The 16,917-nt window shown below is 42.7% G+C and overlaps 1 protein-coding gene across 6 annotated transcripts in view; it reads right to left on the bottom strand.

Moving 5' to 3' along the window:
• The window catches only part of LOC117262026 (CUGBP Elav-like family member 2), a 34,012-nt gene that overhangs the window by 14,549 nt on the left and 2,546 nt on the right, over window positions 1-16,917 (bottom strand). For 3 of the 6 annotated variants that reach the window (XM_078167776.1, XM_078167777.1, XM_078167778.1), the window contains exons 1-2: window positions 16,564-16,827; window positions 5,745-5,941 (exon numbers count right to left, since the gene is read on the bottom strand). In XM_078167776.1, the coding sequence (XP_078023902.1) occupies window positions 5,745-5,941; window positions 16,564-16,634 (268 nt within the window). In that variant the 5' untranslated portion in view covers window positions 16,635-16,827. Of the gene's footprint in view, window positions 1-5,744; window positions 5,942-16,563; window positions 16,828-16,917 lie in introns of those variants that run through there. The other 3 variants (XM_033634648.2, XM_078167779.1, XM_033634646.2) reach the window with 1 other exon arrangement.

Here is a 16,917-nt window from a genome sequence, read left to right as displayed (position 1 = left end):
TTACATAAGAACCCAGTCGCATACAAACATACATACAGAAGGCATGAAAACAGCACCAAGAGACAAGAAGGCAGAAGTGAAAGCAAGGAAGAGGAATCATGGGAAGAGGAGAGAGGAGGTGGGGGAGGGGGATGAAGAAAAGAAGAGCGGGGGAGGGAAAAAAAAAAGCCTCTCATCCTTCCGTCCCAGCAGACCGCCAGTGGCGTTCCAGCCTGTCAGTTTCACTGGGCTGGGGAAGTGGAGCACTGCAGCGTCTCTGACCTACATAGTGTGTATTATGCTGTTACTGGAGCTCCCAGGCCGCGGGGAGGGCTGTTGAACTCTAATATGCATCGAGCTGCTCTCTTCTCTCTCTCTCTCACAACCAGCTGAGCTCTCTCTTTCTCTGCTGCTTAGCCCTGCCTCCAATTTACTGGAGCTAAATAAACCATCCAGAGAGGCGTGATAATTATCAGATGATTTTTTCATGACCTGCGGTAGACGTGACCTAAAAAACACCGCAAATCTGATGGCTCCTCAATAGATCCGTGGCAAAGTAAACAACCAAAGTGGAAGTGGGATTATAGCAATTTCAACCAACAAATCAAACAAAAGCAAGATTGATGACACAGGAAGGGGGCGGAGGGTGTATTATCTGCCATGCAAATAAACATAAGCCAGATATCATCAGGCCATTGTGTTTTAATAAACTGCCCCCATTTCTCCCAGTAGGAGTAGGACCACTGGGAAAGGAGGACGACAGTGAGATAAATGGGCGTGGGGGTGCTGCTGCAACATATTCACCTCACACAGGCTGAGCGAGCCAAAGACCGCTGTGATCAGGCCAGATTATCTATTAGAATACATTAACATTGCATTAACATGTCAATAGGCCATCACAGCTGACACTCCACATAGAACAGAGGAGGGCTCTGCTAAAAAAAGGGGGCTTTGAACTCCTCAGCCTCCCAGTGAACTGCAGTGTTGGCCGTATATCTATGTACACACGGAATAATAAGCACCCCAGAGATTTTCTAGTATACCTTTGATCACACTCACGTTGCTAAGATGTGTGTGTATTTTTGTAAAAATCATCATCATGTGAATCAAGTGCTATCCTGGTCACATGCTGGGTTGCCATTAGGGCCCTGACACACTAGGCTCTTTTTGACCAAGCAGTCTCAGTGAAGTGAGGAGCCTTGAAAACTGAATCAAGATCTAAATCAGGCACTAAAGGTTCCTTTTTTCGCATTTCATAGCAATTAAGCAAACTGTGCTGCTAATAACCAGTTAAAAGGCAACCGATTTGTCTGAGACACATTTTTGTAACAAGATGTTGTGATTTACCGCTGCACGACTTATGTTTGAATGAGTTCTGGAAAAAAAGTCAGAAAAGGGAGAGTATAAGCGCCTGAAAGGCAACATGTCTGTCTCCAAGTAGCAGCGTTGTTGTCAGCATGTCTTTCAGTTGTAAAAGAAGAAAGGGCAGAGGCAAGAAATGTAAGGATAGACTGCGCTAAATGGGTAAAATCTCTGATTCACTCGGCTGAATAGCCAGTCAGGCAACACTCTCTCATACTGCCTCCACCAACAATTTTGCAGACTCAATCTGCGGAACAGCAGCTTATAAGGGCCGAATAATGCAAATGGCTTTGGACACACCTCAAATACTACTGGTATCGGTTGGCCAGAAACCTTTAATGATAGCCAAACGGCGTTGTCTGGCTTGGTAAGTCAGGGCCTAGAAACCACTGGTAGCCCAAAACTGGCTCCATTTAGAGCCCAGCATCAAGCAGGGCCTCACCACATTAAAACCCTAGAGTAGATTAGTGCCTTCAGCCATGGTGAGTCATCCAACCATCAAGGGAATTGAAATTTGGGTGATGTCGTAAACCTAGGACAGTTACATCAGGGAAACTGTCGTTTACTTTATTCACCTGCAGTTAGTTACGGGAGACTGAGCACTTCCAGTGGCACTTTGCAGCTCTCTGCAGACAGCAGGCTTCCACTTCACTGTCTCCTCTAATTGGAACCTAAACTGAATCGCTCAACTCGAGCACCATTTCTAAGGTGAGCGCATCGATAGATGTCTTAATGGAAAATTGCAGTTGAGTAACACTTCCTCCTTACAATGCTGCTTTTAAGCCAGCACGCCAAAGTAAAAGAAATAAAATATTCCCATAATGCAGGGTTGTAGAAAAAAGGTGCTACTTTTTAACCCTGAAACAAAAGACTATTGAATCATCTCGTCTGTAAGCACAAAAAACAGCTGCATTGCATGTGCAGACAAGCAATGCTGTGCACTGCCTAAGGCGATTGTGCTGAAATGTGATGGTGGGTGACGTGGCAATAACAGGGTTTTGTGTATAGTGCTTGACCACTAAAAGGTAGAGGACAACGGCAGCTATATAAAGGTCTACGTTTCTCTGCACTTTGGAAGGTAACCAACCAGTATTTAGATGAGCCAGTTTATTTTGGCAATAACAAATTAAATAATGAAATAAATCAACGATTTATGTTTTGCAGTAAACAAAAGATCATTTACTGTATATAATGTCAGGGCTCGACAGTGCGAGCGGTTCACTCGCATTTGCGACTAAAAATAGGTGTGTGCGAACTGTAAAAAATATTTAGGGGCACATGTGCGCATTAAAAAAAAAAATCAACAGAAGCAGCCTATATTTTTGTCAATAAAAAAATATGATAATCTAACCGCAAATGTTGGAGGAACTCCAGCAGCCTTCCCTCTTCCCCGTGTGACAGGGTTATGGGCGGTTTTCCAAGCCACTGTCGGCACAATGAATATAAGTCCCACTGTTGGCAGCGTGGAAATAAGTCAAAGTGTGGAGGAGATGGACCGGGTGGATCTCCGGGGAAGCCTGCTCCGTTCTCCCCGTAGTTCAAATAATTTCAACTCTGAGCGCAGCGCTTGGGCGGAAAATCAGAGCGGTGCGCAACGCCAAGGGTAGCGGTGCCGCTTTGTCAGACGTTGCTGCCCTCTCCATAGACAAACAATGGGACAGCCAGCGCAAAGCGGTTTTACGGCTGATCATGTATAGAGGCCTTTAGGGACCATTCGCTACGGTACTGCTGCTGGGCAGGGTGGAAATAAAGCCCTTTTCACACAGAGCGCGCAAAGCGCAGACCTCCGCCGATGAACCCATTCAATGTGTATGTGCTACCGCAGCGCAAGAGCACACCACTCTGCCACCGAGCTGAGTGGCGCGAGTGTCTGCGCGCCGCCAGCCTGCGCTCGAATTTAATTTTTTTTAATTTCACCGCAACGCGCCGTGCGTCCAATAGCAGAGTAGAGCCTGAAGTAGACCCGGAAGCGGTCACCATGGAGCTGTAGCTCCTGAACGAGCGTGCACTCCCCCAAATCCTGTCCTCTGCGCCCTACCCCGCGGTGGGCGCCGCGAAAGCTCTGTGCAAAAGAGGCTTAAGTCCTGCAGAGTTTCAGAGGACCTGGAGAATGTTTTAGGATAGTAATAACATTATATAAGATCATCATATTGCAGAGATGATATATATATATATATATATATATATATATATATATATACAGTACAGGCCAAAAGTTTGGACACACCTTCTCATTCAATGCGTTTTCTTTATTTTCATGACTATTTACATTGTAGATTCTCACTGAAGGCATCAAAACTATGAATGAACACATGTGGAGTTATGTACTTAACAAAAAAAGGTGAAATAACTGAAAACATGTTTTATATTCTAGTTTCTTCAAAATAGCCACCCTTTGCTCTGATTACTGCTTTGCACACTCTTGGCATTCTCTCCATGAGCTTCAAGAGGTAGTCACCTGAAATGGTTTTCCAACAGTCTTGAAGGAGTTCCCAGAGGTGTTTAGCACTTGTTGGCCCCTTTGCATTCACTCTGCGGTCCAGCTCACCCCAAACCATCTCGATTGGGTTCAGGTCCGGTGACTGTGGAGGCCAGGTCATCTGCCGCAGCACCCCATCACTCTCCTTCTTGGTCAAATAGCCCTTACACAGCCTGGAGGTGTGTTTGGGGTCATTGTCCTGTTGAAAAATAAATGATCGTCCAACTAAACGCAAACCGGATGGGATGGCATGTCGCTGCAGGATGCTGTGGTAGCCATGCTGGTTCAGTGTGCCTTCAATTTTGAATAAATCCCCAACAGTGTCACCAGCAAAACACCCCCACACCATCACACCTCCTCCTCCATGCTTCACAGTGGGAACCAGGCATGTGGAATCCATCCGTTCACCTTTTCTGCGTCTCACAAAGACACGGCGGTTGGAACCAAAGATCTCAAATTTGGACTCATCAGACCAAAGCACAGATTTCCACTGGTCTAATGTCCATTCCTTGTGTTTCTTGGCCCAAACAAATCTCTTCTGCTTGTTGCCTCTCCTTAGCAGTGGTTTCCTAGCAGCTATTTGACCATGAAGGCCTGATTCGCGCAGTCTCCTCTTAACAGTTGTTCTAGAGATGGGTCTGCTGCTAGAACTCTTTGTGGCATTCATCTGGTCTCTGATCTGAGCTGCTGTTAACTTGCGATTTCTGAGGCTGGTGACTCGGATGAACTTATCCTCAGAGGCAGAGGTGACTCTTGGTCTACCTTTCCTGGGTCGGTCCTCATGTGTGCCAGTTTCGTTGTAGCGCTTGATGGTTTTTGCGACTCCACTTGGGGACACATTTAAAGTTTTTGCAATTTTCCGGACTGACTAACCTTCATTTCTTAAAGTAATGATGGCCACTCGTTTTTCTTTAGTTAGCTGATTGGTTCTTGCCATAATATGAATTTTAACAGTTGTCCAATAGGGCTGTCGGCTGTGTATTAACCTGACTTGTGCACAACACAACTGATGGTCCCAACCCCATTGATAAAGCAAGAAATTCCACTAATTAACCCTGATAAGGCACACCTGTGAAGTGGAAACCATTTCAGGTGACTACCTCTTGAAGCTCATCGAGAGAATGCCAAGAGTGTGCAAAGCAGTAATCAGAGCAAAGGGTGGCTATTTTGAAGAAACTAGAATATAAAACATGTTTTCAGTTATTTCACCTTTTTTTGTTAAGTACATAACTTCACATGTGTTCATTCATAGTTCTGATGCCTTCAGTGAGAATCTACAATGTAAATAGTCATGAAAATAAAGAAAACGCATTGAATGAGAAGGTGTGTCCAAACTTTTGGCCTGTACTGTATATATATATATATATATATATATATATATATATATATATATATATATATATATATATATATATATATATATATAATAAAGATAATAACATTAAAGACAAAATTACATTGCAATAGGCCTACTTTTTCAAAACTTGATGATTTTACCTTTCTGTACATTTTGTATACAAATTCATTAAATAATTTTGCTTGTAAATGTCTATTTGCATCACGTTTATTACAGAAAACACATTATTTGATCAATTTACATTGTGCCCCTAAAGTTCTTTGTGCGCTCCTTACTTTTTCAACTTAGGAGCACATGTGCTCCTTGGGAAAAAAGTTAGCGTCAAGCCCTGAATGTAAAGAATACGAACATTTCATGCCAAGTTATGAAACCCTAAAATCTCTTACAACTGCTTACCCCTCTCAATAAAATCATCTATAATGTGAAATGTAAGCAGCAGATAACGTAGTGAACTAATCTCAACGATATATTCTAAAAATACAATAATTTCAAGATTCTAACATTCATCAACCACTGTGGCATGGAAGAACAAGCAATAACTCGGATAATTTCGTGTCTTGACCGTACCTTTGCTCTGAGGGGGGTTCTGGGTGCGATCACGGAGGATGTTGATCTGGTGCACAGCTCCGAAGGGCTCAAAAAGCTCTTTAAGTTCTGTTTCTGACCAGGACCGCGGGATCTGGCCCACAAACATCTTGATGGAGTCTGGGTCGGGCTGGTCCAAATGCTCCAGCGACCCGTTCATTTTGCTGCCGTTGCCGTTGCTGTGAGAGGAAAAAAACAAAAAGAAATCTGTTGTTAGTTTACTCGGGTCTAAAACAATATTCAGTTCTGATGTTAAAATATTTTGGGGTATGCAGTTTTATTTCGCTATTTTCCTATAATAAAATTTAAACATATTGTAATTCAAGTGGCTTATGAGACTTCTGCACCTCTTCTTGGCTCTGTTTTCAGGCTTTAGAAAATCTGGCCTGTCACGGAAAACTTTGGCCAATCACAGGTCATGTTCAGAGAGAGGGTGTTACTATTTACTGTTCCACAAATGCAGGCATGTGTGCATGGCCCTTCAGATGGTAAAAGCCTGATTCAATGGTGGAAAATTAAGCAGGAAAAGTCACTCTTCCAGCAGTGGCAACAACTACCTACACTGCAAAGCAACCAAAGAAGGAAGGAAGACAGACTTATCCAAAAGAGGGTCTAGCAATAAACAAAATAAAGCATGTGTTGATATCGGCGAAGTGTTTCAGAAATAGAAGGAAAACGTTGCAAATAGTTTAGCTTGCTAACCTTAGCCGAAGGGTCAAAGCTGCGGCTAATAATAAGTTTGTGTTTATGAAGCTAGCTAGAGCCTTAAAATCACTGTATGTCCTCTGCCTCACTTCCTGCCACTACAGATGATGTTGTCAGGAGGAGAGTGGGAAACTTTCTGTTGCTGCTGTTACACAGGTTAGACCTAGCACACGGTCACTGTGAAACCTGGTGCTCCCATCAGTCCCATAATCCTTTTTTGTTGAGCGGCGACTGTTTTGCTGTGCCTCTAGCAGTTCAAGTGTGTAAATTTGCCAAAACTAACCAATAGAACTCCCAACCTTTAACAAAAAATGGAGGAGGGTGGATTTTCAAATTCTGACACCCTCCTTCTTCTTCACAAAACTGCCTACCCCAGTTTTAATCACCAAACTGCATTGTTTCTGACACACGCTGTCAAAAACGTTGTCAGTAACATGTGGTTCCAAATAACTGACATTGTAATGCATCTGACAGCTAAATAAAAGCATATGGCTTTGAAAGGCAGTTTCATGTCATTTTATAACCAATTGTGAATCTCTGGGCTGTGGGCATTAAGAGTAGTAACAACGGTGTCACCAATTTTGGCAATATACATAATTATCAGTGAAACTATTTACATGATTTTAGTAAGACAAAGACAAATAAAGCTCCATACTATCATAAATTAACCTAAATACTTCCAAATAGCTGACACAACTTTTCTAATCAATTATTTTTGACAGTTTTAACAACACTTTTGTTTGCTAATTGGCCTGCACGGAGATAGATTTTTCATTGTCACCATGCAGGCGGACTGAATGTGTGAAAAACAATAACCCACACACACTGAAATCAGGCTATATCATGATTCATTTAATGGGCTTTAGTTTGTGTCTTTATGGAAATCCAATGTGCTTTGATAGTTTTCGTATATTTCAACTTTACTACAGACGAGTCAAGTGGTTTATAGACCATAAAATCCTTTGCAATGTGACCATTAAACACGTGTGCACTGAAGCAGATGCTGAAACAATATATTGTTTACAATAATGGATGGTGCAACAACTCTGAATTGCATAGTCAACAACATATCGAGTAACAATCTGGGTGTTATAGGGTAGTAGAGCAATGATGGAGTTGAGTGAAATACTAAATCGTGCCATTTTCCTTTGAGGCAAGCCTCAGGGACAGAGAATCAATACCCACCAGTGTACCTACGACTACAGCACCTTTGTCTCACTCACTCACACACACAAAATCAAGCATGAACATTTCCAGACAGGTGTAGAGATGCTGGAAACCAGACATAAGGCCGGAGCAACAGCCATCCACGGGTGTTGAGGCAGAGAAATCATGTTAAACACAAAGCCTCGCTCCAAACACACAATGTAGAACCACAGAGGATCAAGGAGGGCAACAAAATCTGTGTACACTGGTACAAAAGATGTGCTGGCACACAGAGTACTAAAATCCTTAAAACAACATTGTAAAAATGTGACTGACAAAAAGATACACTAATGTAAAAACAATATCACACACAGACCTTTGGACGCGAGCCATCCATCTTTTACAAATTGAGCCCAGCCGCTCTGCAGAAACACCAAACTCCTTGAGGGACCTAAACGACATGCTAACAAATCACACTTCAGTTCTTGTTCTTCCGAAATCCAACTCCACACCTCAGTATGAATGTTTTGTTTCCTGGAGGCTGTCAATACATCCGAATGATGACATATAAACGGTTAACCAAAAAAAAAACAAAAAAAACAAAACAAAACACACAGCTCCAGTGAAACAAAAGCCTCTCTCCACCAAAAAGGGGTGAGTGCCCCCCTCCCACTAGCTCCGACAGCTAAAGGAAAACAGCACTGCAGAGGTCTAAACCTACAAGAATCGCTGGTTAGCAGACAGCGATTTTGCGGTACATCTCCTCCTCAGGCGCTTCGGCGATGGTACAGAGAGTAACCTACAGCTTCTTCACCACAGCAGGGGAACAATCACATATTGTTCGCCCATGCTGGAGAACACTATTCACCGTTCCTCTACAGCACAATGGGCCAAGTCAGAGAGATGCTTTGGAACACATCGAAGGCTACGTCTGCTAAGGCCACAGCACTGGTGGGTGACACCATTTATCCAGTTTTACCAGTGCCACTCCGACGCCATTTTGCTGAGGGCCCTTTGATGAAATCTCGCCGTAGAAAACAGCAAATCTCACTTGGAAAAAAAAACTGGATTTGTGTCACAGCGTTCAAAAACACCAAGGCTCAAAATCAACTCCCTTTGACAGCATCTCCTTAACATTCATTAGACGCTCCAGCCCCCTGCAGCTGTGCATTGTCTCCTCAGCTTAAGAGACTGCTAAAGAGAAATGTAACTGCAATAATACATTCTTTGGCCTTCCTACACACCCACACAAAAATGACAGCTTTAATTACTGCAACAATGTCTATATATTGTACATTTTTACTATTCCAGTAATAAAAAAAGCATTGATTCAAACTGTCTGCCTCAAAGTGTTGTTACACTGTAAAGTGGACGAGTGCACAGACAGTAAGCACTGTCACATTAAGAGCTGTATTGACTGCTCTTGTTAAAGAGAGAGAAAGAGCAAGAACAGACAGGAAGGTGACTATAAAAGCTAAGGATGCATTTCAAGTCAAAAGTGTCTGTGCTGCAGCACTAGCCTCGACAAATCGGTCGACATTTTGGGAAATACGCTTCTCTTTCTTGCTGAGAGTTATGGCTGATTTATAGTTGTGTGTACACTCTGTGGTGTAGACTAAGCCATTGTGAGCATTTATACTTGTGAGTGAGAGACATCCCTCAATTGGGACCCACGGTACAATACCAGTGAAAGTATCATGGTTCTGAGTAGTATCAGGATACCACAGCGAAAATGAGGCAGATGTGCCTTTTGTCATTTATAAAAAGATAAATCATTTTTCTATAATACATAAATGATATTTCAATGGAATAAATTACTTATTGACTTATTCATTCTTCAAAAACAGCATCAATAAGTGATTAACATAGGGGGGATCAAAATAAAATAAATAAATGGAATAAAAATCAACCAGCCACCCTCCTCCCCTGACAAGTCCCTTCATAAGTAACGAACAGTCCCTAAAGTTTCTCCTCTGATACGCCACATACTGTGTGCCGCCATGACTCAGCTGTTCAGGTACTTTTGGGCAGTCATGACAACAAGTTATTCACCTGGAGCCGGACTTCTTCGCCAGTAAGCCGTTATAATGCGCCGCCGTATTTGACAGGAATACGTATTCCTGTCCGTGTCTGTGACCCCCGTTCAACCCACAACCAGCGGGATTCGCCGTTACTGCTTATCGCCACACTGCCGACATTTTACTCTGTCCGTCACCGCACGCTGTTTGATTGCGTTATCAAAACACGCCGCTATTATTCGGCCTTGCTTTTCACTTATTCCACTGAATACCGAATGTGTGTTTTTTTTGCAATATTCGGCCGAATATATTTGGTGCATCCCTAAATAGGAGCCTTCCCCCACTCCCCTCACCACTGCTCTCCTCACTATACTGGCTGCTGCGCTGTCCAAGTGCACAGATGTCTCAGAGTGGTGGTGCATTTGCAAAAATGTTTTGAAGGAGCAGCAGCAGCGGCAATAATTTAGCAGCGGCGACATGCCGCTGCTAAATGAATGTAGCGGAAACACTGTGCTCTATTTTGAGGGGGCTTTATCGTCTTCACAATTTCCTGTTTTTATCTGCGAAATACAAGTAAATAAAAGCTTAATTTCCACTGAAATAAATGTTTTTAAGCTTACAGAAATATACAGGGGTAGGTCTGACTCGCAACAAGGTGTGATTACATTTTTGGGGAGGCACATATCAGGCTACAGTGGGTAGGCATTTACACAGAAGTATGAATGCTGCTTTAGATGCAAGTACTGATACCACTTGTATTATCTGTAAGGGAAATATGAAGCTCACACAAACAGGCAGTTAAAAAAAACTCTATCACACCTCTAAAACACAGGCCAAGAAACAGTCCAGCTCCTCATCAAATAAACGCATTTCCCAAAATGTTGAACCATTCCTTTCTAAAGGGCTTCTAATTATCTATGGCTAGCCCTGTTAGCTTAGCCACCAGGAGGTGACAGCTGCCCACAAGGATCAGTATCTGCCAGTAGCATATCAGTTTTAAGTGACACCTGCTGACACTAAGGAGTATCTATCAGTGGAACGACACTGTAAAGCCTTTAAAGCTGCATAATGTTGTGTCAATACAGCAGTGACATTATGTCAATACAAAGCTGCTGGGATCCACCCTAAACAACTCAGTTTTCACAGGAATTATATATTTTTCTCTCTTAGGATAAATTTGTTTCAATGAAAAATATTCACAACAGGTTCAGTGAGGTCAGGGTAAGCAGGACATTGTTTCAGCAAAGGCAAATTGCTGTTGGTACTTTATTAAAAAAAATTCCCAAAGATTAAAGCAGCATGAATTAAATTTCATTTGTCTGTTGTATTGAGGTAAGACCAAAAATCTCAAGACAGACAGTGCATTAGTGTGCTTCAAAACCTGAACAAATATAACCAATGCTATTTGCGTGGCTTTATACCACTAGGAATAGGAAAATGTTTATTACCTGAGTGAACCAAGCCTTTTACTTTTTGGACATAAAGCCTGCACTACACTCATGACATTTTCTTAAACTGACTGCTGACAGACTGTCATCTGCTTGAACATCTAATTCACTTTTCCCCCCTCAGTGATCGTATCATTCGCCTCTAATTTAAATTTAATATTATATAAAAAGCAAAAACAGACATAGAACAAATGTTGGCACTGATAAAGGTACTGACTCAAAAATACTATATCTGAAACCGTCCTAACTGCCCATCTTTGCTCCAGCAGAGTACTCCCAGACAGGAATAATGAAGTCTTTCGCTGAGCTTCCACAAAAAGAAAACAGCCCTGCGATGTGGCAGCTCATCGAGCTCCGAGACGCCCTGCAGCAGCTGACGAGTCATTCAGAGCAGCGACAGTTGCATGCTTACTGCTGCACCACCCATAAAAACAGGTGATTTATTTGGACCATGTGTCTGTCCTGTTGGTGAGCTCTGACCGGCCAAGAATGCCAGCGACACCTTTGCTGTGCCCATATTAGAAAGCCAGCCAATTTGCCTGGTAATACACAAGATTTTGAAAGCTCAGCGTTATGTGTTTGGACATTACTCATCCCTAAACCATCAGGGGTCACAGCAGAAACACATGCCACATGATTTTGTTTTGTCACCACTGCTGATGGAAAGCAAAATCTGTGGTCACTACATTAGAATCCAATGCTATAATTGGATTTTTATCATTACTGATTATTAATTATTAATGCTATTTGGTGCAATGTCAATTAAACTATGACTATGTTGCTTTAATTAAAATATTGAGCAAACAAGTCTTGTTGGGGCAGTGTTACACATAATTCTGAGTCTCTTCCCGTTTTGAGTAATATACTAAAACTCTGGTGCCTTGGGCTGTTTTGGAAAGCACATTGCTGTCATGCTATATTGGGGATAGAAAATAGTCAAAGATCACATGGACACACGTAATGCTTCTGAGAAAAGAGGAAAATCAGTCGACTGAAACAGCTGTTTGCTAGTAATGCCCTCAAAAAAATCATGAGTTGTTTTTTCTTTCAGGAAACCAGTGGCCTTATAAGCTGATTCAACGAGACACAGAATGCCTCTAATGCCTTGGTAATATCTTTGACAGCTGTCAAGCAGAACATGAAGGCTCCCTCTTCTAGCTCCATCTATTTGCTCCACTCCAACAAAAAGAGGCAGAATATTCTTTGACAGGTTGAATAGGGTTTCACAAGCTTGGCATAAATATATCCTCCTGACGGGCTTGGAGTTGTAACTTAAAAACTGGTCACAGAAAACAGCAGAAGGATTTACATAATATTTGCTGTAGGACCCCTGAGGAAGAAATACTCAGACTCATGGCCCAGGTTTGAAAGAACAAATGAAGACCAAGGATAGATGTTGCTTGAGGCCAGAAAACAGAAACAGGAGGGCTGCGTGCTGTTTGATTTCCATACCAAGTGGTCGACCCTAATCAGCACATTGTGGTTATGATGATTAGTTATTAAGATATTTTCCTCCTGGCATTAACTCCAATTCAGCTCAATATGGCCTGATTTCATTGTTGCATTTCCCCTGATGAAGACAGACATGTTCAATCAGCCTCTGAATGGGCCGCATGTTAACAGACGGCCAGCATCTGATGACAAGGCCCGCCCCATTAGCTCCATAATCACACCAAGCGTCCCTGGCGGTTATGGATGACGCTGCTAAAGCGTAAGCTCGTGTGAGCAAACAGTCACACATCCGACAAAATAAACTCTGCTCACACCTCTGTCAGCGTCAGGTGGAGCATGAATTTAAGTCTTCAGGTGGAGCTCACTGGAACAGGCAGCAGCCTCACCAATGCATCTCAAATGAAGAGACAAATAACCCACTAAAAGCAGCAATTATACTTGATTACTTTGACAGAGTGTGCTTACTGCCCTGACTTACTCAGTCATCCATTAATCTAACCCGTGATGAGAAACAGAACATCTTTAATTAATACAAACTCCCCTTACTTAACATGCAGTTTTTTGCTTTCAGCTTATGCTTACAAATACTGCAGAATTTTAAGTGATGGGAACATTCAAAATCACTCCCTTGTTCACTACTTCCTATATTATAGACCATAGACTGCATATAAAAATTAACAACGTGCCTCTTCTTCCTCCCACTGTACAAAAATGAAGCCAAATATCCAGGATACATCCTAGTGATAGCACTAGCGACATCATTTGGAGCCAAAGTTTGCAGTGGTGATCTCTGCAGTATTAAGTTCCCACGTATTCTACCATCCAACCGAGCAGCGCCATTGATCATAAGCACATTTAGCCATCATCATGGTGTCAAATCCCCTTTTATAGCTTCAAATAACTAATTAAAGCCTGACTTACCAGATAAACAAACACTTGAACTTACATCAGTGTGATAAGAACTACCTAAAATGTCAGAAACCATCTTTGGGGGAGAATTATCTGCCTTTTACTATTGACTTTTTAGTGTGGTCCATGTCCCGTCTGCTTACATAGATGACCGATACTGCAGCCAGCCACCTGGGATGTTTCGGCTTTACTTTTGGGGAGCTGTCATGGAGTCCATCTTAATATACCATCTACATTGTAGGCACTCAATACTTAACACTATAGTGAGCAAGCAAAGTCAGTAAAATGAGGTTGCAAACACTTTTATAAACATCATTTTGTGTCACTTGACACAGTAAATTGTGTAACTCTAAGCAGCGAGCACTGTACACACTATGGATGCTGTTTTTTCATTCCATTGCAGTCATTTTTGAGGTCAACATGTTATGCATAAAATTCCCGCTCTGGGTTTGGACACTAAAATAAAAAAGGCGTACATTTATACTTTATAGTAGCCTAAATAATTATTGATTTCCAACACAGCCTACAACTGTGCACAGAAGCTTTCTGCCCCCACAAAGCCGTCAATCCAGAAGAGAGCTTCTCTTGTTGTCACATCCCCTCAATCTAATCCATTACTGCTACTCTTGACTTGTCCACTCAAGCAGTGCTTTTTCATCCGACTTCATGTGAACCGCAGACACTGACTTCTAGGTCAAAGGCGCTAATTGATATCCAATTTTAGAATCACAAGCTCAGACATCCCATTTCTTATTTTGCTGATTTAACATCCCTGCAATGTACTTTGTTAATAACTAAACAGCGGCTCAGTACTGTCAATTTCATGGACATGGTGGGTGCATCTGGTCTTATGCAACCCTGTCCCGCAATATCTGTTGTTTGCGAGGCTTGCAGAGGAATTTGCTCAACCTTCGATCACACCGCCCCACATACAGTACGTGATTATGAGTGTTCCAAGGCGGTGCATGCAGCTCCAGGACAGCCAGTCATGTAATTATTGCAGCGCCAAGCTCGCAGCAGGAGCAGAGAAACAGGTGACAGGCCAGATCAGAGCCCCCCTACTCTTGGCCTTCAACATCTGGCTGCATGGCACTCTCCCACCGCCGCTGCCACCCTCACAGTGAGCAGAACAGCTGGCCTGGGCAGCCCCCCCATCAGACCCTCTGCCAAGATCCTACACTTTGCACAGATCAACAGCTCCCCCGCCGCAACAAAAGGGATCACTGTGGCGCTTAGCTTACTGACATAGCACTATGGCTGTGTTGGCTGCCAAAGGATCTCACTTAAGCTCTCGTTGTCACTCTCACTGTCAACAATCATGGGGATAAATCAATCAAATGCAGCTGGGACAAGATCTAATCACCACCTCACTATCTCCACATACAACATGTGAAATATTCTCCAAAAAATATCCTGTGAAAGTGTGAAATATTGTAAAAATCAGTCCATCCATTATTTATAAACACCCACTAATTTCCCCAAGCGTTTTTAATTTAGGATTATCATAAGAAGGTTGGGCTGCGACAAATTATTTTCATGAACAACTGATATGCCATTTATTTTCTCAATTAATTGTTAAACTGTTAAATATGGTAAAAGGCATCCATCATTTTCCTTTTGCCCAAGAATACATCTTCAGTTGCTTGTTTTGCAGCACTAACATTCATAAACCTAAAAGATGTACAGCTGACTGTTGCATTAGACAAAGAAATGCAGAAAATCCTCACATTTGGGAAGTTGAAACTAGGTACTGTTGGGTATTTTTGACTGCAAAATTATAATAAATCAATTATCAAAACACTACTTGTCATTTTGACTAGTAATCACAGTAGTTTTACTCATTCATGTCAACCATACTGACACAACTTACTGACATATCAACTAAAAAATAGTTTGGGGAAATACTGAAACAAAAAAAAAAACAGCTTGATTGTGACATTTCCTTTAGTGCAAGACCATGAAATCATAAAGGACCAGGCCCGTTTGACTGCAACATAAAGATGGCACTCCTGAAAGTGCAAACATTTAAATTTTAAACAGTCTTGTAAAAGCAGGCTGTGGTTTTGGAAATGTTTTTGTCAAACAGGATTAGCCGGCGTTATGTCGACAGGACAGAGTTATTATATGGACCTCTGTGCTCGGTGAGTGTCTCCTCTCCCTTGTGTATATGCCCTGTTACAAGATTTCCATTAATGGCTCAATAATGTAGCAAACCACGTGTTTTCTGCCGTTGGGTAAGCACTTGTATATTCAACATGGACGGGGGTACCACAGCACACAGGAGGTGCAGCTAGCGATGTTAGCTAGCATGGCTAACACAGAGACAGGGAGGGACTGGGAGTGCGCCAGGCGAGCAGAGCTAATAGCCCGTGTGCTGCCTACAAACAAGCTTCACTACTGCTGTTGAGCTTTAGCCAATAAAACTGAAAAACAACTCGGTCTTTGGTCGGCAACTAAACATATAAATAGCTAGCTATACACGAAATAGACACGGTGACTCTATTCGGAGCACTTCCTTTAAACCCGTTCACACTTGTCTGTTTTAACACCTAACTTACCGTTTCGATTAAGCACACGTCAACGTAAACTTGTTCAACTGACTAAACCGCCAAACAATACGGTGATGCTGTTTGTACAAGTAACACAAACAGACATGCTGAGTTGTTGTTTTAAAAGCTAATCGATGCTGTTTTTCTGGTCCGATACCGAAACCTGTGATCTCCCGAGGCACATGTCACTTGACTATTGTAGCGCGCCTCGTATCCGACACCGAGGCTAGCAAACTGCGTTTCCCCCCTGTCCCTCCGAGTAATATGTATTAGCCTCGATTGTGTGTGCTCAGCTGTAGTTAAGAGTCGGTTAATATCTACTTAACCGACTTCTTTTGAGGTTAGTTCCGTTATTAGCCAAGTTAGACAAACTACTTCAACTCCAGGTGAGCGTACGGTCCACTGCTCGTTTGGCTAGCAACGTTAGCATCCCCGTTGGCAGTTAAGCTAACGGTAGCTAACTCCCAACTCGCCTTGAACTGTGTTGTTTTTCCGCTTAAAACACTCGTAAATGTTTGCGCTGCTAACAAAGGGAGACGTGAACGCGACGCAGATCGATAGTTGGATTACTTACATTGTGTCGCTCGAAGTCATTAACCGACTTTCGGTGAGAGGGTGGAAATCCAGGTTGTACGCCGAAGTCATGCTCAAAACAACGTCTATCTAACAATGAGACGTCCGCTCACTCGCAAGAGGCTCAACTCCTGCGAGACGGGCGACAAGACGAAGCAGAACAGGTGCAGGGAGGGGGCGTCTTCTTCAAAACTGCATGAGAGAGAGGGCACCGGTATCCGCCTCGCTTCTTCCTCCTAATTTCTCTCGCGTCCCCGACTGAAATAAATTCAGGCGAGCCCGCTGTCACACTGCACACCGAGCTGCAGCAAACCAGAGGCGTGGCCTTTTCAACAAAAGTCTGAAACCATGCTGC

Source organism: Epinephelus lanceolatus, chromosome 5 (assembly GCF_041903045.1).
Source record: "Epinephelus lanceolatus isolate andai-2023 chromosome 5, ASM4190304v1, whole genome shotgun sequence".
Taxonomy (NCBI): Eukaryota; Metazoa; Chordata; class Actinopteri; order Perciformes; family Serranidae; genus Epinephelus; species Epinephelus lanceolatus.
Note: the sequence above shows the minus strand (reverse complement) of the source record. Positions and strands in the feature narration are given on the sequence as shown.